This window comes from Marmota flaviventris, chromosome 9 (genome assembly GCF_047511675.1).
Source record: "Marmota flaviventris isolate mMarFla1 chromosome 9, mMarFla1.hap1, whole genome shotgun sequence".
Taxonomy (NCBI): domain Eukaryota; kingdom Metazoa; phylum Chordata; class Mammalia; order Rodentia; family Sciuridae; genus Marmota; species Marmota flaviventris.
Window position 1 is genome coordinate 11,580,714 of NC_092506.1, and position 27,874 is coordinate 11,608,587.

At 52.4% G+C, this 27,874-nt stretch overlaps 1 protein-coding gene across 2 annotated transcripts; it reads left to right on the forward strand.

Annotated features, from left to right (window-relative positions):
* Vps37c (VPS37C subunit of ESCRT-I) lies at positions 1 to 26,046 on the forward strand. Of its 2 annotated transcripts, none has more exons than XM_027944596.3 (5): positions 1 to 245; positions 18,369 to 18,467; positions 21,845 to 22,016; positions 22,639 to 22,721; positions 23,761 to 26,046. In XM_027944596.3, exons 2-5 carry the CDS (start codon positions 18,375 to 18,377, stop codon positions 24,487 to 24,489), a joined length of 1,077 nt encoding a protein of 358 aa, XP_027800397.2. In that variant the 5' UTR covers positions 1 to 245; positions 18,369 to 18,374; the 3' UTR covers positions 24,490 to 26,046. The 2 variants fall into 2 exon arrangements, with proteins under 2 accessions (XP_027800397.2, XP_027800399.2); XM_027944598.3 differs by lacking the exon at positions 1 to 245 and adding an exon at positions 444 to 698.
* The last annotated feature ends 1,828 nt before the right edge of the window (positions 26,047 to 27,874 follow it).

The following is a 27,874-nucleotide window of genomic DNA, read 5'->3' on the forward strand; positions in this document are numbered from 1 at the left end:
CGGGGTCCGGTGGGCGTCCCGCGAGCGCGGCGCTGGAGGCCGCGACCGGTGGGAGACGGTGTCGTGGCAACTCCGAGGGCCCCGGAGCGGGCGCCTAACGTCGCGGGACGAGCAGCGCGGCCTGCTCCGGCGCCCGGACGCGGGAGGAGAGTCACATCCGGCGGGGGCGGGCCTCGCGGACCCCGGAAGTGTGGGCGCGGCTGCGGCTTTCCCGCGGCGGCGGCGGCGGCGGCGGCGGCCCGCAGGTGAGCGGGGCTCGGGGGGGTCCGGGTCCGCGGCCGGCGGGTGGGCGGAGCCGCGGGCGAGGAGGGGGCGGCGCCGGCCGCGGCTCCCGGTGGCCCCCGCCCGCCTCCCCTGGCCGAGGCCGGCGATTGGGCGCGAGGGGCGCGTGACTGCCCGCCGCCCCCGCCGTCCTCCACCTGCTGGTTCCTGGGCGGCTCCTGGCTCCGCGTCCGAGCGTCCTGCGGTCACAGAGGTGTCGTTAGGGCCAGTTTGCCCCTTGTACGGATGGGGAAACTGAGGCCCACGAGCGGCGTACGACTCTGGCCTGTGACATCCTGGCCAGTGCTCTTTCCCCAGGGCAGGGAGGGGACGGAACTTCCAGCCTGGACTCTGTTCGCGTCCTGTACCCAGGATTCCCAGTGGGATAGCCCAGCGACACTGAGCAGCCCTAACCCTGCAGGGGGTGTGTGTTCCCGGTGTGTGCCTGCTTCCTCCGCTGTCCCACTTTGTGGGCTGGGAAGGGGTTATCTGCGGCGGTGTTGAGTGACCGGGAGAGCTGGCCACACCTCGGGGTCTCGGCCACACCAGGGCGTGCATACTGCGAATGCCTCTCTTGACCTCGGGCAGCTTCACAGGCTCTGTTCCTTGGCCTCAGTAATATCCCCGTTCTTCAGTTGCTGCCCCAGGCCCTTTTCACCCTCTTCACCGGCTCTGCCCCTTCTGTCCTCGAGTCCCATTTCCTGCTGGTGCACCCAAAATGAGGCCAGTTGACTTAGTTCTGTGAACGTGGACCCTACAGCTGGAGGTGGCTGTGAGAAGGACTTGGGAGGGAGACTCTTTTGGGGCTGTTGTCCAGAGTCGCAGCCCTGGGCAGCCCTGATCCCTGATCTTTGGGGTTCTGGGTGGGAGGAAGGACTGTTGGGGTAAAATATTGGATGCTGACCTGAGTCTGTGTTCTTGGCAGTGGTCCTGCCCAGACAAGCCTTTTTCCTAGATTATCTTGGGAACTCTGGCTCCCGGCCCCTGTCATTTCCATTAAGGAGGACGTTTTCATTAAACACGTCTTCATCTGGGCAGCTTCTAGAAGGTGGCTGTTTTGCAGAGCATTAGCTCTGATTTCTTGCTTGGCTGCTACACGCTGGTCACTATTGTGGCGGCAGTTTGAACATACTGGATTCTGAGAACACATCCAAGGATATGGTGATCCCACTTTGCAGATAAAGTGAGTGAGTCAGATAACTTCGCTAGTGTCAGCCAGTAAGTGACTGAACTGGAATTCCTGAACTTTCAGTCTCATTTCAAAGTGAGTGTGTCTTTAATTCTGTGATATTGCCCCAGGTTCCTCAGTTTTCCAAATTTGCTTGACCTTAAAAATCACCTCTGATGCTTGTTAAAAAAAAAAAAAAAGAACAAAACAAAAAACCCCAAACAGAGCCTTGCCTCTGGAAATTCCTGTGATGTTTCCTGGAGGAAAACCCAGGAGGAACCGTCCCAGGAACCTGTTTTTAACGAGTGCGTTATGTGATTGAGAGTTTGTGGATTTGCTGGGCCACTGGTATCCTGGAAGTGGATTATTATTACTAAGGAGTCTTGTTTTCTTTTGCTTATTGCTTTGAAGCATGCCAATTTGCTGTTAAAAAGGACACTGGGATAAATAGCCATATTAATCATTCCTGGACAATGTTGGCTACTAGTTGAGGGTTTTTCCAGATTGACATAATCAAGTCATTGAAGACCTTTTTTTAATCCAACTGGACCTCCGTTGTGGGAATTCTGTTGGCAGTTTCCTCGCAGGATCTGGAGTTTTTGGAAGGTTCTTGTTTGTTTCCAGATGGTTGCCCCATGGTGGAGAGATCTCTGTAATGGCAACAGTTTCGTAGCTTTTGCTAGCTACAGAGGCCTGTCTGCTAGTAGGTGCTGCTTCCATTCTTTCCTCTTTCTGATTTCACCAGTTGGGTGAAGAACCAAGCAAGTATCAAACAGGTTTGTCTTGATTCAACTGAGGCTGACAAGTGGGGCCCCTGGGGCTTGGGATAGGCCTGAAAGAGGGGAGGGACCATCTTCAGGAACACCACATAACTCCAGTGAGGCAGGCCTAGCATCGAAGACCTGTCAGTATTTAAATCCCTCTGCTAATTTATCTGCCCCTCCTCAGCCAGAGTACAAGTAGTAAGAGGAACGACCCAACATTGTAGTATTACTTTATTCTCTCCCCTAATAAATATTGACTTCTAATTTAATTTCTTTATAAAAAGAAGACATACTTTGTATGATTTGATTTGCTTTAAATGTGCTGAGACTTGTTTTATGGCCCAGGATATGGTCTGTCTTGATAAATGTTCTGTGAGCACTTGAGAAGAATGTGTATTCTGTGGTCTCCGGGTGGAGTGTCCTGGAAATTTCAGTTAAGTCAAGTTGGTTGATAGTGTGGCCATGTCTTCTGTGCCCTTGCCGACTTTCTGCCTGCTGTTCTCTCAGGTGTCGGGAGAAGGTATTGCAGCTTCTGAAGGGGGTTGTGTGTTTGTCCAGCGCTCCTTATAGTTTTGTCAGTTTGGGTTTCATGTATTTTGCATTTCTGAAAGTGCATAAACATTTGTATTATATTTCCTTGATGAATTGACCTTATTATGAAATGACCCTTTTAATCCCTGGAAATATCCCTTGCTCTGAAATTTACTGCACCTAATATTAATTTAGCTAATTCAGTCTTTAAGAATTAGTGTTAGTGGCTGGGCGGGTGGTGCACGCCTGTAATCCCAGTGGCTGGGGAGGCTGAGACAGGAGGATCACGGAGTTCAAAGCCAGCCTCAGCAACTTAGAGAGGGCTTAGCAACTCAGTGAGACCCTGTCTCTAAATGAAATATAAAAAAAGGGTGGAGATGTGGCTCAGTGGTTGAGCACCCCTGGGTTCAATCCTCAGTACAAAACAAAACAAAAAAAGGAATTAGTGTTAGTGGATCACCAGAATCCACAAATAACTCCTTCAACTCATCAACAGCAATCAGATAACCCAATTCAAAAATGGGAAAAGATCTTGAGTAGATATTTCTCCAAAGAAAAGAAACAGTAGCCAAAAAGCACTTGAAATGCAAATTAAAACCACAGTGAGATACCACTTCACACCCATTAGGATGATTATTATTTTAAGAAAACAGGTGTTAGTGAGGATGTGGAAAAAGTGAAATGAAACCCTTGTGCATTTTGGGTATGAATGCAAAATGGTGCTGCCAGTTTAGAAAACAGTACATTAATTCCTCAAAAATGAAACAGAGTTACCACAGGACCCAGCAATTCCACCTCTGAGTAGATACCTAAAAGAAGTGAAAGCAGGAACTTGAACAGGTATCTACACCATGTTCATAGCAGCACTGTTTACGGAGGACAAAAGGTGGAAGTAATCCCTTGTGCATTGACAGGTGAATGGTAAACAAATCGTGCTACATACCTTAGATAGACCATGATTCAGTCTCAAGGGGAAGGAAAATCTGATACACGCTGCAGCAGGATGGACTTTGAAGATGTTAAGCTGAATGAAACATGCAGTCAGAAAAGAACAAACATTGTGTCATTCTTAGAGGAGGTTTCCAGAGTAGTCACTTATATAGAAGCAGAGAGTAGGGGGATGCCTGGTGTTTGGGGGTTGCAGGGGGTAGTAGTAGTGTCTAGTGGGCGTAGGGTTTCAGGTTAGGGGTAATGAAAAAGTTCTGGAGATGGACAGTTGTGATGATTGTGCCACAAAGAAAATGTGCTTAATGTCAAAGAATTGTGTACTTAAGCTGTGTACTTAAAATGCCCCAAATGGTAAATATTATGTGTATATTGTTACAGTTTTAAAATAGATTAAAAATTATGGTCTGTCTTTAAATCCTTTGACTTTTAAACTATTTGTGTCTTTATATAAAGTGGATTTCTTATAGGCAGCATACAGGTGGATGTTACTTTTTTTTTAGTTTTACAATTTGCCTTTTATTTCTATATATTTTATTTTTTACAATTTGCCTTTTAATTGACATGTTTAACATTTAATGTGATTATTGACGTTTGAGTTTAAATTTACCGGCTTGCTATTTGTTTTCAAACTGTCCCATGTTCTTTGTTCTCCTTTCCTTTATTTTTTCCTCTGACTTTTTTTTGGGATTGAGCAGTTTTTTACTCCCATTTTTTTTCCTTTGTTGGCCTATGAGCTATAATACTTTTTAAAAAGTGGCTGCTTGAAGATACATGGTGTCGTCTGTCTTCAGGTGATTCTGTAGCATTTCACTGCAGGACTTTTCCTCCCTCCTAGTCTTGGTATTTTTATTTCTTCAAACAAATGTTACTGTCCCACTTTTTCTTCTATGTATGTTATAAATCTCACAATACGTTGTCATCATCTTTTGCTTTAAACAGTCATTTACCTTGAAGGAGATTAGAAAGAAAGGGAGGGCCTTTCGTATTTATTCTCTTGTACACTGTTCCCGGTGCTCCTTATTCCTCTGTTTTGATTGGGGTTCCAACTTGTTCCATGTTCCTTCTGACTTGAAGACTTCAAAGCCAGCCTCAGCAACTTAAGAGAGGTACTTAGGAACTCATTGGGACCCAGTTTTTAAATAAAATATAAGAAAGGGTTGGGGATGTGGTTCAGTGGTTTGAGCACCCCTGGGTTCAATCCTCAGTACTAAAAAAAAAAAAAAAAAAAAAAGATTAGTGTTAGTGGATCTCCAGAATCTCTATTTTCTTATAGTTCTGCTTTGTTAGTGATGATTTCTTTCAGCATTTAGATGTCTAAGGAAGTCTTTAGTTTGGCTTTGTTTTGAAAGGTATTTTCCCTGAGTGTAGAATTAGTCTAGGCCGACTATTTTTCTTTCAGTACTTTAAAAGACGTTGTTCTAGAATCTTCTGCTTGCATTGCTTCATATGAGTAATCTGCTGCTGAACTTAGTTTTGCTTTTTTTGTTCAAAACGTTTCTTTCCCCTTTCTAGATGATTTCTTATCATGGGTTTAAGCAATTTAGTTATGATTTTTTGGGGTGTAATTTTCTTGATGTTTCGTATGTTGGGATTAATTGAACTCTTTGGATCTGTGTGTTTATAGTTTCCATGAGATTTGGAAAATTTTCAGCAAGAAATTCTTTGAATATTTTTCTATTCTTCTTTTTCCCCTCTTTTGGGAACTTCAATTATTTGTTTATAAGAGTGCTGCCTGAAGTTGTTCCACATCTCTCTGATCATTTTTTTCTCTCCAGTCTCTCTTTCTCTTTGTGATTTATTTTGGATGGTTTCTACTGTTATATCTTCAAATTACTGATCTTTTCTTCTCCTGTGTCTAGTCTGCTGATATTTCTATCCGTGTACTTTTAAATCACGGACAATGTAGTTTTCAATCCTAGAAGATTGATTTGGGCCTTAAAAAAAAAATCTTCCAAGTCTCTACTTACTGTGCTTAGTTTTTCTTTTAGTTTCTTGAGCATTTGGAATGTGGTTAAACTATTTTTTTTTTTTTTAGAGAAAGAGAGAATTTTAATATTTATTTTTTAGTTTTCGGGGGACACAACATCTTTGTTTGTATGTGGTGCTGAGGATCGAACCCGGGCCGCACGCATGCCAGGCGAACGCGCTACCACTTGAGCCACATCCTCAGCCCAATGGTTAAACTATTTTAATGTCCTTGTTTGCTAATTCTATTACCTATGTAATTTTTGGGTTTGTTTTCATTGATCATTTTCTTCATTATGGTCATATTTTCTTGTTTCATTGCTAGTATTTTTAAAAAATATTTTTTTAGTTGTCAATGGACCTTTATTTTTATCTATTTTTATGCAGTGCTGAGCCTTGAACCCAGTGCCTCACACATGCTAGGCAAGCGCTCTACCACTGAGCCACAACCCCAGTGCTTGCTGGTAATTTTTGATTAGGTGTCAGATGTTGTGAATTTTACCTTTCTGGGTGCTAGATCTTTTTTACTCACATAAAATTCTCTTCATTGTTTTGGGAGGCTTTCTAAGTTACATGGAGACATTTGCTCTTAAGCTTTGTTAGCTAAGACCAGAGCAGCCTCTGGACCCGAGCTAATGCATTTCTTAGTATTTTCCCAATGACCTGTGTTCCATGAGGCTTTCCACGGTGGCAGGTGGCAACACATTCCTATCTTAATTTGAGACCTAAGGATTATTCCCTCTAACTCTGATGGGTACTGAATGGTGCTTAGTGAAGAAGTGGAAGGGACCCCCTGCAGGTTTCTGGAGTTACCTCATGTGGCCCTCCCTGGTTCTCTACCTTGTGAACACTGGCTGCCTTGGTCCTCCTGGGCTCCCCAATTCTTCCCAACTCCGTGCAGTGCCTGGAAACTCTAGGCAGCAGGCTGGGGCAGCTCTAGAACTCACCTGTTTCCTGTTCTCAGGATCACTCTTCTGGGCTTTCTGATGTCCAGTGTTTGGAAATGATTGGTTCATGTTTTGTGTGGATTTTTAGTTGTTTTAGGCATCCCTGTTCCTTTATGTTGGCCAAAAGCCAAAGTTCCCTATCCAGCGAGCACTTGTGGGTGCTCACGTGTGTTCAGCCTTGATTGTAGGTGCTGGGATGCAGAAACGAAGATGACACAGGCTGAGCCCCCAGGGAGCTCACATTCTTGCTGGAGAACTTGCTGGTTGCCAGATCATAAAGCCTACGTGGCATTTACAGAGAACCATGGGAGGGCATGGGAGGAAGTGGCAAGGAAGCTCCACGGAGGGGCTGGCCCGTGGGGATAAGCAGGGTTTTCCTGATGATGAAGGGGGAGGAAAGAGTGTTCCTGTGGAGGGAACCGAGGTGTAAAGGCAAGGCGCTGGATGCCATGAACTCCCCGAGGGCAGGATCCCTGTCTTGGTCAAGTGACTGGAGCATTGCTTTCTGTCCTGGGAGTAGAGGTAGGACAGGGGTGGTGGAGGGAAGGCTAGCTGGGAAGGGAAGTTCAGGGTCAGCTGATAATTGTCTGCAAAGCCAAGGACACAAGATTTTAAACAAAATACCAGAGCTTCACAACCTTCCATGGCTCCCAGTGCTCCCATATAATGCGTGTCTGGAGGTTCCTGGGATGTGTGGAAGAAGATGTGTCTCTTAGAATCAGGCAGGCGGCTGCTAGAAAGGAGGCCTGGGATGGGCATCCTGCAGGAGCCTGAGATGAGTCCAGAGCTCAGTGCAGCCCTGCTGCCACTACCTTTTGCCTGCCGGATGGTGGCCTGCCTGAGAAGTAGATATGAGGAGGCTCTGGCTCAGTTTCTCTTTTTCTGTGGCTGTCCTGTTGCCCTCACCACACCTTTCTGCCTGTTTGTAGATCTGCTGGACCCAGAAGTTCGTAGTGTCAAGCTTATCACTGTCAGAGGTGGGCTCTGCAGCCACCCCACCAGCTACAGCCCAGGATTGCCACAAACCAGTGGGAACAGCGTTCTCATCTTGTGCCTTGCAGAGACACACCTTGCATGACCCTGCACTGACTCCTGGATCTTTGTCCTGAATGTGTCTTTGCTTGGTCTTCACCTTCATTCTTCCTTAAGGGATGGTGGAACTTGCTTGCTTAGCTTGCTCTGTGCAGATTAGAAAGGTGGGCTGGGGAGGACTGACAGCTGCAGGTGGAAATCCTTTCCCGGCCCGCTGAGCAGTCGGGACACAGGAGAAACAAATGTGAGTTTGGTGGAAGATTTAGGATGTTCTTCTTTCAAGTCAGAGCCACAGGCCAAAGAAGAGACCTCACCAAGTGGCTGGGTTTTACTGTCAGGGAGGCTACTTATTAAATCGCTTGTTTCTTGGCTGTCATATTGATCGAAGTTGGTAACTATTGATCTGATGACATCCAGCCATTGGAGTCATGCCACTCTGTTGACAGACGCTGTCTTGGAGGAATCTTCACTGTCTCCCTCGGAGTCCCTGTGGGGGTGCTCGAGTTACAGAGCTAAGAATGAGGGGAGGCCCTGCGTTCAGCCACGGTGGGAAGTGCTGGAGCTTCCAGGTGCTAGCCCCCGTATCCCCACCACAGCCCTGTCCTGGAGAAGAAACTGAGGCACAGCGAGGTGGTTACCCGCACGCGGCCCAGCCAGCAGGTGATCCAGCACGCAGGGTTGTCCGCCTTCTAGACGCTGAGCTCTTCCCCCTGGGTCTGCCCCTTAGAGCTAGGGTCTGGAGGAGGCGCCGGGTCCCTTGTGCCTGCCTGAGGATGTGGGGCTTTAGCCTGGGCCCTGGTAAAGGAGTGGAGTTTCAGTGCTTGAATTGGTCGGGACTGCGTTGTGTTGGTTGGATTCTGAACACAATCTAATGGGTCGTACTCTTTTTTAAAAATATTTTTTTATTTGTAAATGGATCTTTTATTTTATTTATCTTTATTCAGTGCTGAGGATTGAACCCAGGGCCTCACACATGCCAGGCAAGTGCTGTACCACTGAGCCCCAGCCCCAGCCCTGGGTCCTACTCTTTAGGAGGCTAGCGGCAGCTGTCAGTAATGACATTTATTAAGTTCATCCCCCCAGAGCCAGGCACTATTTTTCATGTGTGGTGCAGAGAACCTGGCCCCCTGCCAGGCCACCCAGGTTGAACTTCAGGCTCCACCACCGCCTCTCCACTGCGAGAGCGCCTTCCGGGCTGCAGTGCTGTGGGGGTTGCGTGCTCTACTGCGCCCTCAGCGCATTCAGCATCCGAGCACTCTGTGAATCTTGTCCGCAGGGACTGTCATTGGTCCTGTTTTACTGATGGACTGTGTGGCTCGGGAGGGGAACAGAGAGATAGGTAGTAAAGCCTGGTGTGACCCTCCCTTCTGCTGCAGAGCCCTCTCATGTGCCCTGCTAGTAAGACATTACCGCTGACAGGGAGTGGAGAAGGGACTTGGGCAAGGGGGCGGAGAATGTGGCATCCGCAGGGCAGTGATTTGAGACTTAGCTGTTTGGGGAGGAGGCAGGAGGAGCTTTCTAGCCTTCGGAAGGCAGAGGGAGCAGGAACAGTATTTTAAACCAGACTGACCCAGAGGTGCGTGGCAGGAGGTTGTAAGGAGGAGACGCCGGAGGCAGAAGTCTGGTGCCTGTGGCAGGGCGGTGATGGTGTGCTGGAGAGGCTTCCAGAGACTGACCAGGCAAAGCCATGAGCGGCCCGCTGAGTGACTGAGGCTGAGCTCACAGTGGCGGTGGTGGTTGGGAGGGGAATGGGGTTTTGGGGAGAGAAAACTTGGAGTTGGAGTCTCAGGACTGCAGGTGAGAGGTGGTCAGGTTTGGGAGGAGTCTTTGTACAGATGGGCGGGGTCACGCAGGGACAGCAAAATGCCTGGGTCCTTGGGTCCTTGGGTCCTTGCTGGGGCGTGGGCTCTGCAGCTTGCTGTCTGCGGCGGAGCACCCTGAGCAGCTGGTGGTTCTTCGCAGGGAGTGGAGAAGCCAGTCCCGAGGGCCCCATGGCAAATGGGCTCGTCCCTCCAGGACCATTTCACTTGGGGACCCTGGTCTGGAGTTCCCAGTGGACCTGAGGAGCTGTAGGTCATTACATAATACCTCCTGGAAGCCTTACCCTGAGAGTGGACACGGCCCCACAGACGGACCTCTGTGCTTATTTTTTGCCAGCTTTTGTTCTGTCGATGTGGTGCCTGTTTTAGAAGGCCACACCCTGTGCTGTCCCCTGGGATCAGCTCGTTCAGAGTCCTTTGGCGTGTGCCTCGCTGGCTGCCTGGCCGTAAGGTGTGAGGTGTGTGAGTCAGCGCGACCCAGTGCTGCTGGGCTAGCCTGCCTGCAGGCTCCTTCCAGCACCTGGCGAGTGGGATTCTCATGAAGTCCTTGCAGCCTGTGATGAGGTGGTGTTAGTCCATCTTACAGAATGAGAAAGGCTGAAAAGTTTGCCCAAGGTTATACAGCTAGTAAAAAGGTCAGGCGGGGTTAAATCTGGAAATATTAGGCTCTAATACCTCATACTCTTTCTGCCACACTTCAGGCTGACGTAACTAGTCAGTGCTGAGGGCGGGGCGGGACCTCCAACTCCCAGCCCAGCCATTGCGTAGAAGGAATGAAAACCAAAAAAATCCTCTCTTTCTATGGCTTATGCTCCAGTTTCTTACTTTCTTTTTTTTCTTTTAATCTTTTTTTGATACTGGGTATAAACGCAGGGACACTTTATCACTCAGTTACATCCCTGGCCTTTTTATTTTTATAAATTTTGAGACGGGTTCTCACTGAATTGCTTAGGGCCTTGCTGAGTTGCTGAGGCTGGCTTGAACTTGTGATCCTCTTTCCTCAGCCTCCTGAGTTACTGGGATTACAGGATGTGCCACCGTGCCTGGCACACTCCGGCTTTTCAATCTTGGGGAAGACAGAGTCAGTGATGTTTTGGGAAAGGTGGGGAGAACAGGACGGTTTGATTTCTTTTTATTGCCTCCTCTGGGAAGCCAGGAGTCTGAGACTTGGGTATGTGGCTAGAATCATTCTGTGAAGAGAAAAACTAGATCAGGTCAGCAAATATTTCCTCTTTAAGTGGCAGGATTAGGAAAGTTTCCAAGACAATAGTAGGTGTTTTTGACGTGAGGGGTCAGCTGGGGCCAGTTCCTTCAACACGTGCAGATTGAACTTTGCAGGTTGCTATGAATAACTTCTTCCAGTATTGTAGGTGGATGTGGGAAATTTATAAGAAACAGAGGGGCTTTATAACTCCCCTTGCAGTGTGAGTTCAGTTGACTGGCAGCATGAGGAATGCGATTGGAGCTGCAGCTACCCTGCCCCGTTGCAGGGCCATTGGGAGATTCAATAGTAGCAGCCACTTTGCTCGACTCAGTAGTGCACCCCAGGGGCCTCATTGCCCCTAATCATCAGGTGACCCCAAGAGGTGAAAAAAACAGTATTTGTTAAGTGCTTGGGAATTTGCAAAGCCCTTTCAGGGTGCTCGCTTATCTGAATCACACAATAACCCCAAGGGAGAATTATCATGGTTCCCCATTTTCCAGGTTAGAAACCTTTGGTTAAGGGACTTATTCAGGGTCACACAGTTAAAGAGCCTGGAGTGAAGCGTGAACGCAGGTTGGCTGTGTGGGAACACTGTGCTGTTCCCTCTGCATCCTTGCAGAGAGGGCTGGCATTAAGTGGTTGGGCAGAGGAAAGGAGCAAGGGGTCCTGAAAGACTCTCTGACTGGCATGGACACTGTGATCTCAGTGTCCTCGGGGCTTAGCAATGTCTGCGTGTTGATTTTTGGCTGTACTTGCTCTTTCAGTTTGTTCTGGGGAAGGCTGCCTGACCAGGTGAACTCTGTTCTTGCTGAACAATCATGGCAGAGTTCATTCTTGATCAAGAATCATCAATACATTGCTTTTTTGTTTGTTTTTCCTATTTTAAGAATGGATCTGGAGGCTGCCTCAAGTTTGGGCCCTGGACTGCTCCCCCCAGAGGTTCTGCAGCTGCTTCTGCTCAGGAGTGGCCAGACATGGCACCACCTTTGGTCTAAATCCACTGGCTGTTGTCTGCCTTCCGGCCTCCCGCCTTCCACTAGATCCTCCACTAGATCCTGTCACTCTTGCTCAAGGCATGTGGAACAATTTAGTTAAGACACTAAGTAACAAGAGCTGGTACGGTGGCCCCACCTGTCATCCCAGCAGCTGGAGGGAGGCTGGAGGATGGCAAGTCTGAGGCCAGCCTGGGCAGCTTGGTGAGACGGGCCTCAATATGAAATAAAAAGGGCTGGGGATGTGGCTCAGTGGTAGAGCTGCAAGCCCCTGGGTTCAATCCCTGCTGTCCCCCCCCCCCAAAAAAAAAAAAAAAAAACTAAAATAATGAAAAGAAGCTGAAAGCTGTGCTCACAGCAGCAGGTCTAGATGCAGAGGGCCCCCTCCCCTCGGAGGCTGGCCTGTGAGGCCTGGGCTGCTGGAAATGCTGTCTCCTTGGCTCTGATGGTGACACTCTGGCTTTAAAGTCTCTGCCCCCCCCCCCCCCCCCCGGGGTTTGTGGCCAAAGGCAGTGTCTGCAGGCTGCCTGTGACATGTCTTTGCACTCCCCTCTGCCCATTTCTCCTTCCCACTTCTCTGTGCTATGTCATCCCTGCATACGTGGCTGGCAGAGGGTATGGTTTGATTTCAGGCTACACACCATAGCCCATGGGTTTTGGTGGTCCACCGAGAGAGAGAGAGAGAGAGAGAGAGAGAGAGAGAGAGAGAGAGAAGCATTTATATTTATTTAACATTTATATTTATATATATTTGTACATGCATGCATCTCTCTTGACTTTGAATTGTCTGCTGAAACTTACAGCTGGGCGATGCGCCTGGGTCTGGGTCTGGGTCTCTGGTCTCCCCCAGGGAGCTGGCGGGCCTGGCTGAGCTGCCTGCCCTCTTCCCTGCAGGAGGAACCTGGAGCCAGCTGGGTCCGTGCTCTGTGCCAGCGGGACACACTCCCTGGTGCTTAGCCTGACTTGCTGGCCAGGGCTTCGTAGGTGGCTGGGGTGGTCACCTCTGGTAGAGGTGAAAACTGGGGAGGAGACAAAACTTAAAAAGAAAGAACAGGGGGAAAAAGAAAAAATTCTTGCTCCTTCTCAGGGGCCGTTAGGCAGACAGTGGGGACTCATGTCTCTTCGTGGTGCAGAGACGGCGGATGTGAGCTCAGGCAAGGCTTCTCTCCTCATTCCCAGTCTCATCGCCTCTCTACTGATGGCATCGCCCCCCAAAGAGGTGGTGTTCTGCTGTACCTGGGAATGCTGTGCAGCTGGGCCTCGCCATCCGTCCTGGCTCCCTGTAGGCCACTGAGATCCCAGTGGCTCCCGTGCAGCAGGAGTAGCCCCTTCACCCCTTGCCCCACACCCTGCTTCACTGACCCGCCTCTCTGGTTCCTTTCACTGTGTTCACAAGGTGTTTTTTTTTTTTTAAATTGGCTTTTTAAAACCAAACAGTTCCTTGAGAGTAGGTTCAGCTTACACGTTAACGCTCTTAGGAAGAACCCAACAGATACATCTCTCTGCACCGTTTATCCTTCATCCCTTGATGTCGGGCCTTGCACAGTTCTTGGCACATAGTAATTGCTTAGTAAATGTCCCTTCGGTAAAGTCATGGAGAAGTGAAGGAAGCATGAGTAAGTGGAAGGAGGCTGTGTTCTCAGGTCCCTGTGCCTTGTACTTGTCCACCAGCTGACTGACTTTATTGGCAAGCTCTTTGATGTGCTGTCTGTGAGCCAGGCACAGGGGGTACAAAGGTGAATAAAGCAATCTTGTGTACAGGGGGGTTACCTTTCTCACCTTGCCTTCCTCTTCCCCTCCCCCAGTGGTACATTCCAGAATCCCCCAGAGGAGCACCCAGCTCCGCTGGCCATTGGTGGTGGGAAGGGTCTGGGTCAGGACCCTGTGCCCACAGCCTGAGGAAATTGGACTTGTTAGGTTGTCCAGAAGCAAAAACCCGTGGACTCTGGCTCACCACGTAACATCCCACGCCCCCCCCCCCCCCCCCCCCCCCCGCTTTGTGACATCCCTGGTGGTGTGGCACTCTGAGAAGCAGCCGTTTGGATTTGCCCACCCTGTTGGCTGGCGGGGGGAGTGAGAGTGTTGCCAGCAGCAGATGGCCGGCTGTGGGGCCACTTCCTCAGACGCCTGCTCTGTGGGCCTTGGGCACAGTGGTGTCCCGTTCTCCCCTCCTTTTGTAAATTATGCCCCCAGAGAACTGCTTGCTGCTTCTGCCCCTGCGGGGTGGCACTGAGGAGTGGGTGATACCTGACTTGTGAGAGCAGGGCACGGGCTGCCTCGGTGGCAGGTGCTGTGATGGATTTCAAAAGACAGTCCCTGCCTGGCCCAAGATGGGGGCAGCCCTGTGAGCCACCTCTACCTGGGAGGCGGGGCCCAGGGGTCAGTGGCTTGCTTGTGTGGCTGTGATCTCTGGATCTTATAAATAAACTCAGTCCCTGTCACACCCCTGTTATGGGCAGAGCAGGGACAGAGGAAAATACCAGAAGAGGGAAGAGTCGGGGACCTCTGGCTGTTTGACCCCCAGAGGTTTGTAGGACCTTGAGCAATACCCTTTCTGTTTCTTCTGAGCCCCAGTTCATCTCTGGAATAGATGTGAGCAAGCCTCGTGCTCACTTTCCTTAGTAGGGTGGTTACATGAATGAGCGGGAGGGTTTGCAGAGGGCTTTGATATCAGAAGAAATGGGCCACGTGACCATAAGGGTTGGTTTACCCGCTTTTAGAGGCGAGGAAAACTGAGCCCCTTTAGGGGAACTTTTGGCCTCCAGCTGTCTGGCAGAGTTGTTTGGAAGTCCTGAGCACCCTTCCTCTGGAAGAATTGAAGATGCGTGTCCCCACGGGTCAGCAGTGTGCTCTGAACCCGAGGAGAGAAGCCTGTGGGCAGAGGTCCCTGAGAGAGGATGGAAGCACCTCGGCCCTTCCTTGTGGGCCGGGCTTCCTGGCCCGTGGGAAGCCTGGAGTAGCAGAGGCGTCATCTGTTAATGCGCCTCCTGTGTGGTGTTGGCCACAGCTTGGGCCCTCTTCTCATGAGCAGTCGGTCAGTGTCTGCTCTGGGATCCTGGTAACGCGGCGGCCGCCTCACTTGGCGAAGCTCCTTGTTTGTGGGACTGCTAATCTGGAGCCCAGGCCCAGGTGTGATGGGCAGCTTGGAATCGTCTCCACGCTCACACAGGGCAGCCACGGGAACCGTAGGAAGTGCGTTTGGGATTCTGGGCAGAGCCTCACTTGGCAGGAACAGCACAACTCACATTCTCACCTGCCTCTGCTGTGACCCTGTTGACAGACCCCTTGTCCCCTGGGGTCCTTGCCTTTTCATGTCGGGGGGGCTCTATCCACCTGAGTTCCTGGGGAGTGTTGAGGATGGGGAGGATAAAGACAGTAGATGCCAAATCAGCTTGACCCCAGCAGCTTATTTAAAATTAAAACGGCATTTAAAGTTAACTTCCGTGCCCTGGAGATTCTGAAGTTCTACATCTGGAGGAGGGCTGAGGTCTTTGGCTTTAAACGAGTATCCCAGGTGATTTTGATGCACCTGCCAAAAACCCTGGACCCGTTAAGACCCTGCCACTTCCAAGCTGTGTGGCTAGTGGCTTCCTCTAACCTTCCTCTTTCGGGATGGGGTAATATCCACGCCCACTGTTGACGATGGTTGTCAGGCTCTTCAGACGCTCACACAGTACTTACCATGTTCCAGGTCCCCTCTGTCAGATGGAGAAACTGAGACACCAATAGGTTAGATAACCCAGCTTGTGAGGGAGCCAGGATTCCAACCCAGGTAGTCTGAGTCCAGAGTCTTTTCTCCTAACCTCTAGGAGGCCAGTGACTCTCATAAGGACCCCGAAGGTCTCCCAGGCCCTTCCTGGTTATGCATGAGCTCAGAGCAATTTTCATAATAGTTCTGACACCTTTGCCTTTTTTACTGCCTTCTCGTGTGCACGGTGGCGTTTTCAGAGCATGCCATTCCGGTGGCTGATGTGCTGTGTGCTGTGTATATTTGTGTGTGAAACATTTCTCATTTGTAGTTTCTAATATGGTACGTACTAAAGCTGTGATCCACATGAGTGAACTTTTTGGGGACCTTAGTAATATTAGGAGTGAAGAGGGTCCTGAGACAAAAAGTTTGCCTGTCTCTTTGAGACTCTGTTGCCTTAAAGTCCAGCACCTGGCAATACCATTCCAGGGTAAGTAATTGGGGGAAGTTGGGGACTGTCCCAGGGCTCCCGAGATGCGTAGGAATTTCCATTGGTGAGAGCAGGTCCTGACCCTGTGGGCTGCTTCTGCAGATGGAACTGCTGTCGGTGCTCTTGGTGTGTGGTCAGCCAGCTGCCCATGCGGGGCTTCCATCCTCCACCTGCAGCACATGCTGCACTTGGCCCTGACTGCAGGAGTGAGCAGATGCTGTTTGGTGGCAGGCCTCTCCCTGGATGGTGCTGTTCTGCACATGCTGCTGTGGCCCGGCAGGTACTCTGGAGGCCTTGGTAACCCCGCACAATCTCTGTGATGTTGAAATCTTGCACTCGTATTTGTTTTAAGCAAGGCCTGCGCTGGCCCAGGCTTGGCTGGTGTTATCTCCTTGAATCTGCGAGGGAGGCGCTGTTGCTTGGCCCAGTTTGTGGATGAGGTGCTTGAGGCTCAGGGAGGTTCCAGTTGGGTGAGGCCCACGGCTGGCAGTGCAGGCTCTAGACTCGCTCTGGCTCTGTGACTGGAGCCTGTGAGCTCATGAGTCTTCATCGCGTTGCTCCTGGTTGTGGCAGGCCCGCGGGCTTGCGCTGGAACAGCAGTGTGCCTCACAACTCTGCTGCACCCCACGTTCTTCTCAGGCTGCCGTTCTCTGCTCTAGCTTCTAGAGCGAGGGTTTTGGCACAGCAGGGTGAGGCATAGACAGAGGCCAGTCTTGAATTTTGGCTTTGCTATTGCTGGCCACAACCAACCTAATCTTTCTGATCCGCCATCGGTGTATGGGACAGTTGCTGCCACCTTGTGTTCTTAACTGTGCAGGTGAAACTTGTGCTGTGGCTGTTCAGAAGCCAGTGAGCTCCATTGTGACAGGACTTTCCTGAGGCGTTCTCTTTCCAAAAGACTGGCCCTGGACCAGCTGCTTCATGACTGCAGGAGGGACTGTGGGTCCTGGCCCTGGCCTGGCCTGCTGAAGGGGAGGCTGCAGGTGGGCTGGCTACCTGCAGGGTGATGGGTTGGCCATGCTGGCTTAGAGGTTGGAACTAGTTCAGTCCTCAGTGAATGACCAATACTGGTGATGCCTTTTTTGGATAGCTCTTCATTAGTAGGGTGACCACATAATTTGTTTTTTAAAGCAGGATATTTTTGAGCATTAAAGGCATTACCATCAATAGGGCATAACCAAGGGTGGAGACCAGACTTTCCTGGCAAAAGGCAGGAATCTCGCCTGTCAGTCTCCCCTTTCACCTTCCCGACAGCCCTAGAACATGCCTTTCCCTCCCTATTCTGGTAGAGAAGCAGCCCTGGAGAGGGGACTTCTGTCTGTCACTGTGGTTCTTGCTTCCCAAACACCTTGGCTGAGCCATAGCGTGGCTCCCGAGCTGAGTGCCCACAGAGGGAATGGTGGGGACCCTGGGACCCTTGATTGCTGTGGTGCTGGAAGCTTTTGAAAACTAGCAACGCTGGTAATGAGAAGAGCCCAAACTGCAGCTAGAAAATGCATGGCTAGAAAAGATAAAAAGCATAAAAATAGCCAAGCGCCGTGACGTACACCTCCAATCCCAGTGACTCGGGAGGCTGAGTTGGAGGATCGCTTGGCAAGTTCAAAGCCAGCCTCAGCAGCTTAGTGAGACCCTGTCACAGAATAAAAAACCACACGGGCTGGGGATGTAGCTCAGGGGTAGAGTGCTCGTCTAGTACGAGTGAGGTTCTGGGTTCAGGCCCAGCCCTGGGGAGAGGCATAAAGATGGAGAATCCTGCCAACAGAAAGGAAGGGCATGCCTGGTCCGTGCTTCCTCTTCTCTGTCCCAGCGTCCCTTCTGGGCTGGCTGTGATCCTTTTGTCACACAGATGATGGGTGACCCTCTGGGCAGTGGCAGGGAGAAGACCACTGACACCAGCTCTCTGTCAGAGCAGGCGGCCTGTTTGGGTCAGTCGATTTCTTTTCCTCCTGACTGCCTGAGAGGCCAATTCAGTGATTCTTTTTCGGCTCCGATGAGGCCATACATATGACAGTTCGTTTTGGTGACGTGCGGAGAGGACTGCAGTGGCGGGGAAACCTGGTGCTCTAAATATAACAAGCGAGGACACAGCGGAGCCTGTGGTGTGGAAGCAGCAGCGCTCCCGCATGTGGGGTTGGTGTATTTCTGGTTCAGACAGAAATAGATGCCCACCAGAGGGCAGGGTGGCCTCCGCACTGGCAGGTGGCCTTCGGCCAAATTTAGTCTCCATTCCTACTGCCTGACGCGCTCCTTCCTTCCTGCCGCTCCTCAGAGCTTTATCTAGTGCCCCTGTGGACGGTGATCTTGCCTGTGGCGGTGCAGCGGCCTTCCCATGCCTGTTGCTCATGGTTTGGGTGAAGGAGGCGCCTTGGTCTCCCTGGGGAGAGCGCGGGCGGAGCTGCAGGAGTGTCTGCCTCCACTCTGCCCCCCCTGAGTTCCCCTGTGAGGTGGTGCCATGATAGAACTCCTGTTTGTTTTTGACAAGTAATACGTGGGCTCAGGTCTACCTTTCTCCCTTCCTGCTGCCCCTTCCTCACTTTGGTGTCACTCTCTGTTCGCAGGGAAAGATGGAGACCCTGAAAGATAAGACCCTGCAGGAGCTGGAGGAGATGCAGAATGACCCGGAGGCGATTGACCGGATGGCTTTGGAGTCCCCTGAGGTAGAGAGGCTGTTGCAAGGCCCAAGGAAGACCAGCAAACTTTTCAAGGATTTTATTTTATTGGGAGTTTTAGCCAAACTTATCTCCCTTTTCTGTGGATTTCAGAAAATCCACAGAAAAGGGAGATAAGGTTTGGGCCAACCAGAGGGTCCCCTGAGATTGCATGCCAGTTCTTGGGTCATCTGGGAACCTAGGGAATGGTAGGGAGCCCCCATGTGGACTTGGACCCCTGAGCCCTCCTAGGGACCCGGCAGCCCCAGGAGACTGCACACTTGCTCCAGCCTGAGTCAGCAGGTTCCTCAAGGTGTGGCTTGGTGCCTGCCTTTTCCCCACAGTGGACCTGTGTGACCCTGAGTTTTCAGTGACTCTTACACATGTAGGCACCCTTCTTGGCTGGGTGTAGCTCATTGCTGTTTGATCTGTTCCCGTCAGAATTGGTACCTCATCTTCTTAGCTCCTAGTCAGAGTCCTCGTGGGAATACACACAGTTTTACACTTAACATTGGACTTTCCCTGCTCTCCCTGTCTCTATCTACCTCCTGTGATCCTGTGACTTCCTGCAACGTGAGAGAGGCCAGGTGACTGACTGTGGCTACCCAGCTGGAAATATGCTTGGTCGCCCCTGAGTGGCTGCAGCCTGCCTAGTGCTCTAGATGCTTCGGCCTCATGGCCCTAATGTGGGGGAGACACAAGCACAGACAGCACCAGCTCACCTGAGTCACATTTGGATTATATTCTCATATTCACTGATGAACTGGTACAGTGTCTTCTGTGGATTCACAGTGTATTAAAAAAAATCAAAGGAAGCTGCTCCAGCACTCCCTGCTCGTCCCTCCCCAGAGTACTTCCCTTGCTCTCGGGATGCCCGTTCGATGTGTTCCCTGCTTCTGCCCTCACTGTGCTCTCTGTCCACCCCCTGCTCCTCCACCTGGGGGACAGAGGAGGCTGGGGATTAGGTTGGAAGCTCTCCTGGTGGGCAGAGCGCCAGGAGAGGTCCTGAGACTCCTCATGGTGTGTCCTGCTGTCCTGAGGCAGGGTGAACTTCTTCATCCAGGATGGGAAGCAGAGGCTGTCTTGGTTAATTAAACTTATGGCCAATTCCTATGGTTAACTGGGCTGTGAGCTTTGCCCGCACCTGTCTTAACCTGGCACAGGTGCTGAGCTGGCTCAGGTCTTCATTCTTTTCTCTTCTACTCATTTCTCACACGTGGGTTGACTATCCTTTACTCAAAGTGCTTGGGACCAGAAGTATTTCAGAGTTTGGAGTTTTTTGGATTTTGGAATATTTATGTAGACTTTACTCCAAAATCCCCAAATCTGAGATCATCTGAAATTCAAAACTTTTTAAGTGTCTGTAGACACTCAAAAAAGCTTTGGATTTCTTAGCATTTCAGATTTGGATGTTTTGGATTAGGGATGCTCCGTGTGTGTTAAGCACCAAGTACTTCATGAGTCTGTCATGAGCACAGTGTTATGGGGACTCCAGTTCCAGTGGTGCATGGAGCTTGGCAGAAGCAAACCTTTACATAATTATCTTTAGTTGACTTCCAGCTGAGCAGGCTGGTAGGATCTGTGTGATTCAGCCTCTATGAAACACCCTTGATGAAACAACCTCTTGGGCAAAAGGCACTGGAATCTTGTGGCATGTAGCTGTGCCTGACCAATCAATTTGAAGGCTCCGAGGGAAGAAAATTATTCAGTGTGGACTGGGCAGAAACAAAACAGGGCAGGCTACTCAGACTTTCCAAGAACCTTTGAGTAGCTCTTTTGCCATGGTCCATGGCAAAAGATAATTGAGTAACTGGAATTGTGAGAAGAGAGAGGAGCCCATGTGGTTTGGAATGTGATCGTGGCTTGAAAAGGGAGTTGGTAGGAGCTGTTTTTTCTGCATAGAAGAGAGTGAACTGAGGGACCAGCGCAGGCTGAGTGATCTGCTTGGAGCAGGGTGTAGGATGCATGTTGACGGTATACAAAGGAATAGGAGAAGGCTTCATGGTGACCCCCTAAAGGAGAAAAAATTGAGGTGATTGTGGGGAGAGGGAGCAGAAATAGGACACGTTTTAGAGGAAAATGATGCAGTCAGGCTTTGTAAGTTAAGAGGGGCATGCGGTAGAGGTGCGGGCATGCCCACAGGCCCCGGCCCGTCGGGTGCCTGGACAGGAGGCCATGCCCTCTGACTCAGCCACATGAGTGAAAATGATTTCCGCGGCTGACAGATAGAGTGAAACTCACCAGGGTCTACAGGTCAGGGTGCCCATCTGGTTGCTGAAAGGGTGTGTGTGGCAGCAAACCCAGGCGAAGGGGCCGAGTGTTTGGGCTGTGGGCTGGGCATACGCTGGGCGCTGCTGTCCCTGAGTCATGGAAGCCTCCTTATGGAGGGGGAAGCTGTGGCTTTCCTTTCTCTAGCGGCCTGCCTCATAGTGTGGGCTTGAGGCCCTGCGGCAGGGGATCAGCAGGTGGGAAAACCTCCCCCAGCGCCCTCCTCAGGACTCCCTGGATTCCCGTGGGCTACTGTTGCTGGTGGAGCATGGGCCAGTCTGGCCTGGGTCCCCAGTGCTGGTGCTGGTGGCGAAGCTGAATGGCTCAGGGAACCCGTCTTCCCTGAGGAAGCTGGTCTTGCTGAGCTGTACCCTGACCCTTGTGGTGGTCCCCTCTGGTGGTGCCACGAGGTGCTGTGGTATGTGGTCCCCAGCCTCTTGGGGTGGTGGGCCTGACTCTCCAAACCTCCTCGACAGATGGGTAGGGCTTCGTGCACAGGGTGGCTGGGCAGGGTTCTGGCAGCTGCACCACCCAGCTGAGGGGCACAGTGCTGCCTGGCTTGGGGAATTGTTTTCAGCAGGGCACGTCCAGGGAGGCTCATCTGTACAGTTTCTAGGCAGGACACATGCGGTGGGTCTCCTGCATCAGCATCATGGTCGACGCCAGGATCCTGGCTCCCCCATCCCCTCAGAATAGCCTGACTTCCGGGCATCATGGAGTGTCCAGCTTGTGTTCTGCTGGGCCATCTTAGTCCTCCTTAGTCCACTTGACTCAAGTGTGGGGTTAAGTGGTTGGGACTTTGATCCTGTCCCTTGTGTGAAGCCTCTGGCTTCTCCTACAAATCGCTTCCCTCCCTCCCTGGAGTTCTGCAGTCATGGTGGCCTTGGCAGGCTGTTAACCTTAATGCCAGTTTCTCGTGTGTGTCCCCCACCGGGCTGCCATGTTGTGGATACAGTGAGGCACCCAGGCCAGGGTGCCTAGTGCAGGGTCTGAACCCAGGCTCCTCTGCCTGTGCTTAAAGGCCGAGCATCACCCAGTGTCCCCAAGATGAGTAATGAACCCAGAAGCCCTTAGCCCAGGGACAGTTGTTCTTACTGTTCGTTTTCCTACTTTTCTAGGTCCAGGACCTGCAGTTGGAGCGAGAGATGGCACTAGCCACCAACCGGAGCCTGGCTGAGCGGAACCTGGAATTCCAGGGACCCCTAGAGATCAGCCGCTCAAACCTCTCAGACAAATACCAGGAGCTGCGGAGGCTTGTGGAACGGTGCCAGGAACAGAAGGCAAAGCTGGGTAGGGACAGCTGGCCCTGGAGAGTGCTCTGGTGGCTACCCTGTTAGTGCAGGGACTCCATTCGAGGTTGGACTGGGGAGGGCAGCTGGAGGACAGGAAAGGGCCAGCAGCCAGGGAGGCCCTGAGCTGAGCGCACTCCATACACAGAGGAGTGTAAGAGTAGGGTCCTGCTGTGATTCACCTTGTCTAGATGAGGAAGATGAGGCTCGGGGAGGTTCAGGCACCCTCCTGAGGTTACAAAGCTAGAAGTTGGTGGTGTTGGGATTGGAGTCCAGAGGGCCTGCATGGCTGGCCAGCAGTGCGGACAGGTTGGTGAGCTTTCCCCTGTGGGGCGAAGCAGCATCAGGATCCAGTCCCTTTCCTTCTGGGGCTGGTATCGGGGAGCTGCTTGGCTGAGCCCTTGAGTGGGCTCTCCTGCCCCACTCTACTCAGGAGTGGGATCGTCAGAGGGAACGGGCCCAAATGGCCCAACAGACCTACCCCAAGGGACTCTGCATAGATTCCAGGTGGCAGCTGGGCTCTGTATGTGCAGAGGGCGTCCTGAGCGCCTCTCACGAGGTCTCTGCCTCCAGCATGGAGCAGTCAGTGTTGAGATGCCAATCTTTCCTGCCCTCCCTTCCAGAGAAGTTCTCCTCAGCATTCCAGCCAGGGACCTTGTTGGACCTTCTGCAGATCGAAGGCATGAAGATCGAGGAGGAGTCTGAGGTGAGGTGGAGAGTCGATGTTCTTCTGCAAGCGACCCTTGGACGGGGTGTGGGTCCATGGGGCAGGGCGCTCATGATGAACACCCGTGTCTGTAGAGCAAGAGATGGGGGTGGGCTTGGTAGGTGGCAAAGGAAGAGGGTATCTGGGGTCCAGTGGAGACCCTTTGGAAATAAATACATAGTGCCTCTTATCCATGGGGACACTTTCTGAGACTCCCAGTAGATGCCTGAAACTTTGGCTAGTACTGAGCTCTGTATACATTATGATGTTGTTTTCCTGTATTTGTACATCTAATATAGAGATTAGGCACAGGAAGAGATGAGCTATAACTAATAATAAAGTAGAACAATTATAACAATATGCTGTAATGAAAGTTATTTAAAGCTTATCAAATGTTTATTTCCAGAATTTTCCATTTAATATTTTTGGGCCAGGGTTGTCCTTGGGTAGCAGAAACTGGAGATAAGTTAGGAGTACTGTGTCAGGGACCTGTCCTTGCTAGCTGAAGCAGAGCTGGATAGCTGGCCGCAGGCCCTGGGCCGCTCACAGACCCGGATGGAAGGGCGGTGCACCAGGGGCCTCGAGGATCTCGGGCCTGGTCCCTGCTCCTCCCTTCCCTGTTTGCGGCTTCCTTTGGGCATTGCTTTGGCCTCTGTGGGCAGTCTCCACCTGCCCCAGGTGGAAGCAGCTCCCAGGTCCTCCTCGCCCACAGGCTAGCATGCATTTGCCACCCAGTAGCTCACACTCATCCAGCTGTGCAGCACACGTGCAGTGACCACTGTGGGCCTAGCAGGTCAGCGCAGGCCACTGGGGTGACCATGACAGACATAGTTCTTGCCTTTAAGGAGCTGTCGTTCTCAGGAGGAAAACACGGAACACAGGTCACAGGATGGGTCAGAAGAGGAGGGCCCTCAAAGAGAAGCTCCAGGGTGGGGCTGGGAAGGCTGGGGAGCCCGAGGTGGGCTCAGCGCAGGCCTCGGCAGAGTTCTGACCCAGGGGCAAGTGGGAGGCCCCCATTGTCACTTGACCTGTTTTCCAGGCCATGGCTGAGAAGTTCCTGGAGGGCGAGGTGCCCTTGGAAAAGTTTCTAGAGGACTTCTCCTCTATGAGGATGCTGTCCCATCTGCGCCGGGTCCGAGTGGAGAAGCTCCAAGACGTGGTGAGGAGGCCCCGAGCTTCCCAGGAACTGGCTGGAGATGCCCCTCCACCCCGTCCGCCACCCCTGCCCCTGCGACCAGGCCCTCAGGCGACACCCCCTGTGGCCGAAGAACAGCCGCCTCTGCAGCCATCTGTTGTGCCTCCCTACCCTTTGCCCTACAGCCCGTCCCCCGCCCTGCCCATGGGCCCCACTGCCCAGGGAGCCCTGCAGCCGGCCCCCTTCCCTGTGGTGGCCCAGCCCTCTGCCTCGTACAGTGGGCCTCTGGGCCCTGCCTACCCGTCAGCCCAGCCGGGACCCAGGTCTGCTGCAGGCTACCCCTGGTCCCCACAGAGGAGCACTCCACCTCGGCCGGGCTTTCCTATAGCCCCGACTAGCACCTCTGGCCCTGGGTACCCCTTGGCGGGGGGCAGGGCCCCTAGTCCTGGCTATCCTCAACAGACCCCCTACCTCCCCACAGGAGGAAAGCCCCCCTACCCAACACAGCCTCTGCTCCCAGGCTTCCCAGGACAGCCCCAGCCCTCAGTGCCCCCTCGGCCCCCGTATCCCCCAGGGCCTACTCCTCCATATGGGTTTTCCCCACCCCCAGGCCCTGCCTGGCCTGGATACTAGCCGTGGTTTGGCTCCTTGGCCCTTCCCTCCTCCACCTGCACCACGGCCTTTAGCCCACCTGTCGCTGAGATTTGAGGTTAATGGGAAGTGAGTTAGTGCTCCCCGTGGGCCTGCATCAGCACAAGGAGGCCCCAGGGGCACCTGGCCAGGGGCATACAGGACCCCCAAAGGCACTGAGGGTGTGTGTGACAGGTTGGCTATGACAGAAGCCCGCAGAACTTGCTGATCTTCTGGCCAGAGGCCCTCCTGGGAGCCGCTCCTGTCGGTAACTGGCTCTAGGTTGCAGGTCCTGCAGGCCAGCGGGAGCCAGGGCTAGTGGCGTGTGCATGCATTTGTGCACATCCTCTCGTGTCACTTCCAAGAACATCTGAACTCCTTGCAGAGTTATCTCAGTGACAAGGTGGCCTGGGGTCCCCACCCCGCCCACCCCCTACCTCTCCCCTGGGATTTGGCATATTTGACATGGAGTCCCAATCCAAGGGATACAGCTCTTGGTGTAAGACCATTCAAGAATGTTCTGCCTCACATACCCCAGCTAGGGGTAGTCTGGAGGGAGAGAACAGAATTAGGAAAAAACAGTGATTTTATGTCCTGTGAAGCCATAATTTAACCCCAGTAGGCTGGGGACAGAAGCTCCGTGTGCTGCTCTGAATGCCAGCAGCGCCTGCATAGCGAATGGGCTGGGATGTGAAGCCGACCCTAACCTTGCAGGTTGGAGAATCCAGGGGTCATCTTGGACCCTCTGGCTGGGGGAATGGAGAAGCTCTAGCCTGGGAGATTGTGGTCACGTTTGGGCTCAGCTAGGAGTTGGGGCACCTCCCAGCCACCCTTTCCTTCTCAGGGCCCCCCACTTCTGGCTGGCTTTTCTGAGGCCCACCCACCCACCTACCTATTCCTTTAGTGCCTTGAATCTCATTCTCAAGCAACCCCCTCTGTCCTTCATCTCCCCATGTATGCCTTCCTGGTCCCCATATCCCTGTAGACATCGTCAAAAGACACCCTAACAGTGACTTCCCAAATGGTGCTTTCCAAAACACCATCACTACACCGGGGTCAGTTTCTCTGCACCTCTCGTCTTCAGAATGTAAAGGGCAGGGATTGTGACGGTCACATGCAGCCCTAGCACACTGGGCTTTTAAACATGTGCAGTAGTAAAAATGACTACACTAGGCCAAAGGGGGTGACGAATGAAGCATTAACTTTGTACCAGATGTGAACCAGGTCTCGGCGGATCCTGGAGCTGCTACGGGTTAGGAAGTTGTATGTGCCTTGAGACATCCACTCCCCGAGTACCCAGCCTCTGGTGGGCCTGGGGGTGTGGGGGCCAAGGAGGAAACCTCACCTTCTGGTGCCTGCCCCCGTCCCGGGCCTGTGTGCCGTCTGTGGGTGTGCGTGATGCTAGATTAGCGCTGCCAGTTCCTCTCCAACTGTGCTTGCTTCTCGTAAGTTATTTATGAAGAGAAATCACTAATGGAGTCTGCTGAGTGCTTCTGGACTGGATGAATGACCGCCTGTGTGTTCGTGTAATTAATTGCCCTAATAAACTTCCATGAGTAACTTGTAGTGTTGTGACTCTGGTGGGCTTAGAAATGGAAATGTGGCTGTTTGGGGGTCCTGAATTTCTTCTGCAGCCTTCAGAAGCACGCTCTACTGAAAGGCCTCTAGCTTCCGTCCACAGAACACCTTCTGGCTGGCTGTCACTCTTGAGCTGCTGCCCTCCCCAGCCCTTCACCCGCTGGGCCTGGCTTTTCCTGTTCTTTGGTTCTCATTATGTATTTTCTGGGTGGAGCCTGCACCTGTGCCTTGTCCTGGGGGAGAGCTGTTTCATACAAGGCCACGGGCTCCCACTAGGGGGCGCCTGGGCCCCAGCCCAGCTTGGGACATGCACATTACTGCCACCTGCTGGGCTGGCAGCAGTGTCTGCTGGTCAACCTGGCCATGGCCCATCCAATTTCGAAGCTGGAATTGCAGGGCTTGCTCAGAGGGGCAGGGGACACTAAACTGGCTGGTCCACTAAGGACCCGCCTGCCCTCTTCCTGGCATTTCCCTGTGCTCCGCTGCTGGTTTTCAGAGGCCGGGGAGGACGTTGTGCTTTCTTCAGGACCAGCAGCTTTGCGGGAGTTGGGAGACCAGGTTTTGACGGTCCCTTAAGTCAGCCCTTCTGCCGTTCTTTCCCACAAGGTGACAAGGGCAGGCCTCCTGTGGAGGGCACTGGGGTGCCCAGCCGCCAACACCATGTCCCCCGCAGGGCTGCACAGCATTGTCGTGCTCATGCACGTTTTCTCCTTGAGCCTCTGGTGGCCCTTTCAGCCCTACTTTTAAATAGGAAGGAGATGCAGGGCAGGTGGGACGGTGGCCAGGTTGTCCAGCCTGGGGGCAGAGGTGGACAGGGGCCCAGGTCCTGGGGGCAGAGGTGGACAGGGGCCCGGGTCCTGGGGGCAGAGGTGGACAGGGGCCCGGGTCCGTGGGATCCCAGAGGCTGCAGGACTCTACCGTGCCTTTGTGGTGCCAGAATCATCTCCAGGATGGCTGAGTGCCCCCAGCCCAGTCCAGTGCTCACTGCCCTTGTCCTGGCTGCACACTGGCCTCACCTTGTGGGTGTCTGCGGCTGAGGACACAGGACCTCAGGAAGAACCAAAGATGGCCCAGCTGTAGGGGAAAGCTATAGACTGTATTGTGGCCACAGAAGCAGATCACCTGCCTTAGTCGGGTGCCAGAGCAGCAGGAGCACCAAGGACCAACTTTCTAAGGAAAGACTTGTGAGCTGCCACCAGCTGCTCTCCATGCTCCTTCCTGGGGCTGCACGCCTGAGATGGTGGGGCACACTCAGGCGTTCCTCAGGCCCTCACCAGACCTCGGGGGGGGCCTCTGCCTGCACAGGGGACAGACCCTTCATGTCCAGCCTGGAAGGGATTCTGAGCCTAGTGGGGATACTTGGGTGAGGCCCTTTGAAACGTCCTTTCTGCTGTGATGCCAGGTCCGTCCTGAATCCCCAGGCCCATCCTGAACCCCCAGGCCCGTCCTGAACCCCAGGTCCCTGAATGCCGATAACTTGGAAGCGAGGCCTGTTGCTCAAAGGTTAAGGGAGCTTTCCTTCTGGATTGCCTTCCTCAACACAAGGCAAAGGTAGCAGATCCTGGGCTGCACACCAGTGTTTCCAGGGGTTGTCCAGTAACATTAGGGTAGTGGGTGACCCTGCTTCTGGATTCCCAGCACGGCTGGGCACATCTGTGACCTGGACTTAGCCATCTAGGCTGTCAGAACCTGGGTGGAAGGTGTATGGGGGCAGAGCGCCGATCAGACATTTTTCTGGAGTGCTGCCCCCCCACTCCAACTCTGCACCCACCGCTGCACACACCACAGCATCTCCCCTTTCTCTCTCTCA

Coding starts and splice junctions, on each gene's coding strand:
- Vps37c (XM_027944596.3), top strand. CDS start 18,375: ATGGAGACCCTGAAAGATAAGACCCTGCAGGAGCTGGAGGAGATGCAG. Junction 18,468..21,844: donor TGGCTTTGGAGTCCCCTGAG/GTAGAGAGGCTG, acceptor CTACTTTTCTAG/GTCCAGGACCTGCAGTTGGA. Junction 22,722..23,760: donor AGATCGAGGAGGAGTCTGAG/GTGAGGTGGAGA, acceptor CCTGTTTTCCAG/GCCATGGCTGAGAAGTTCCT.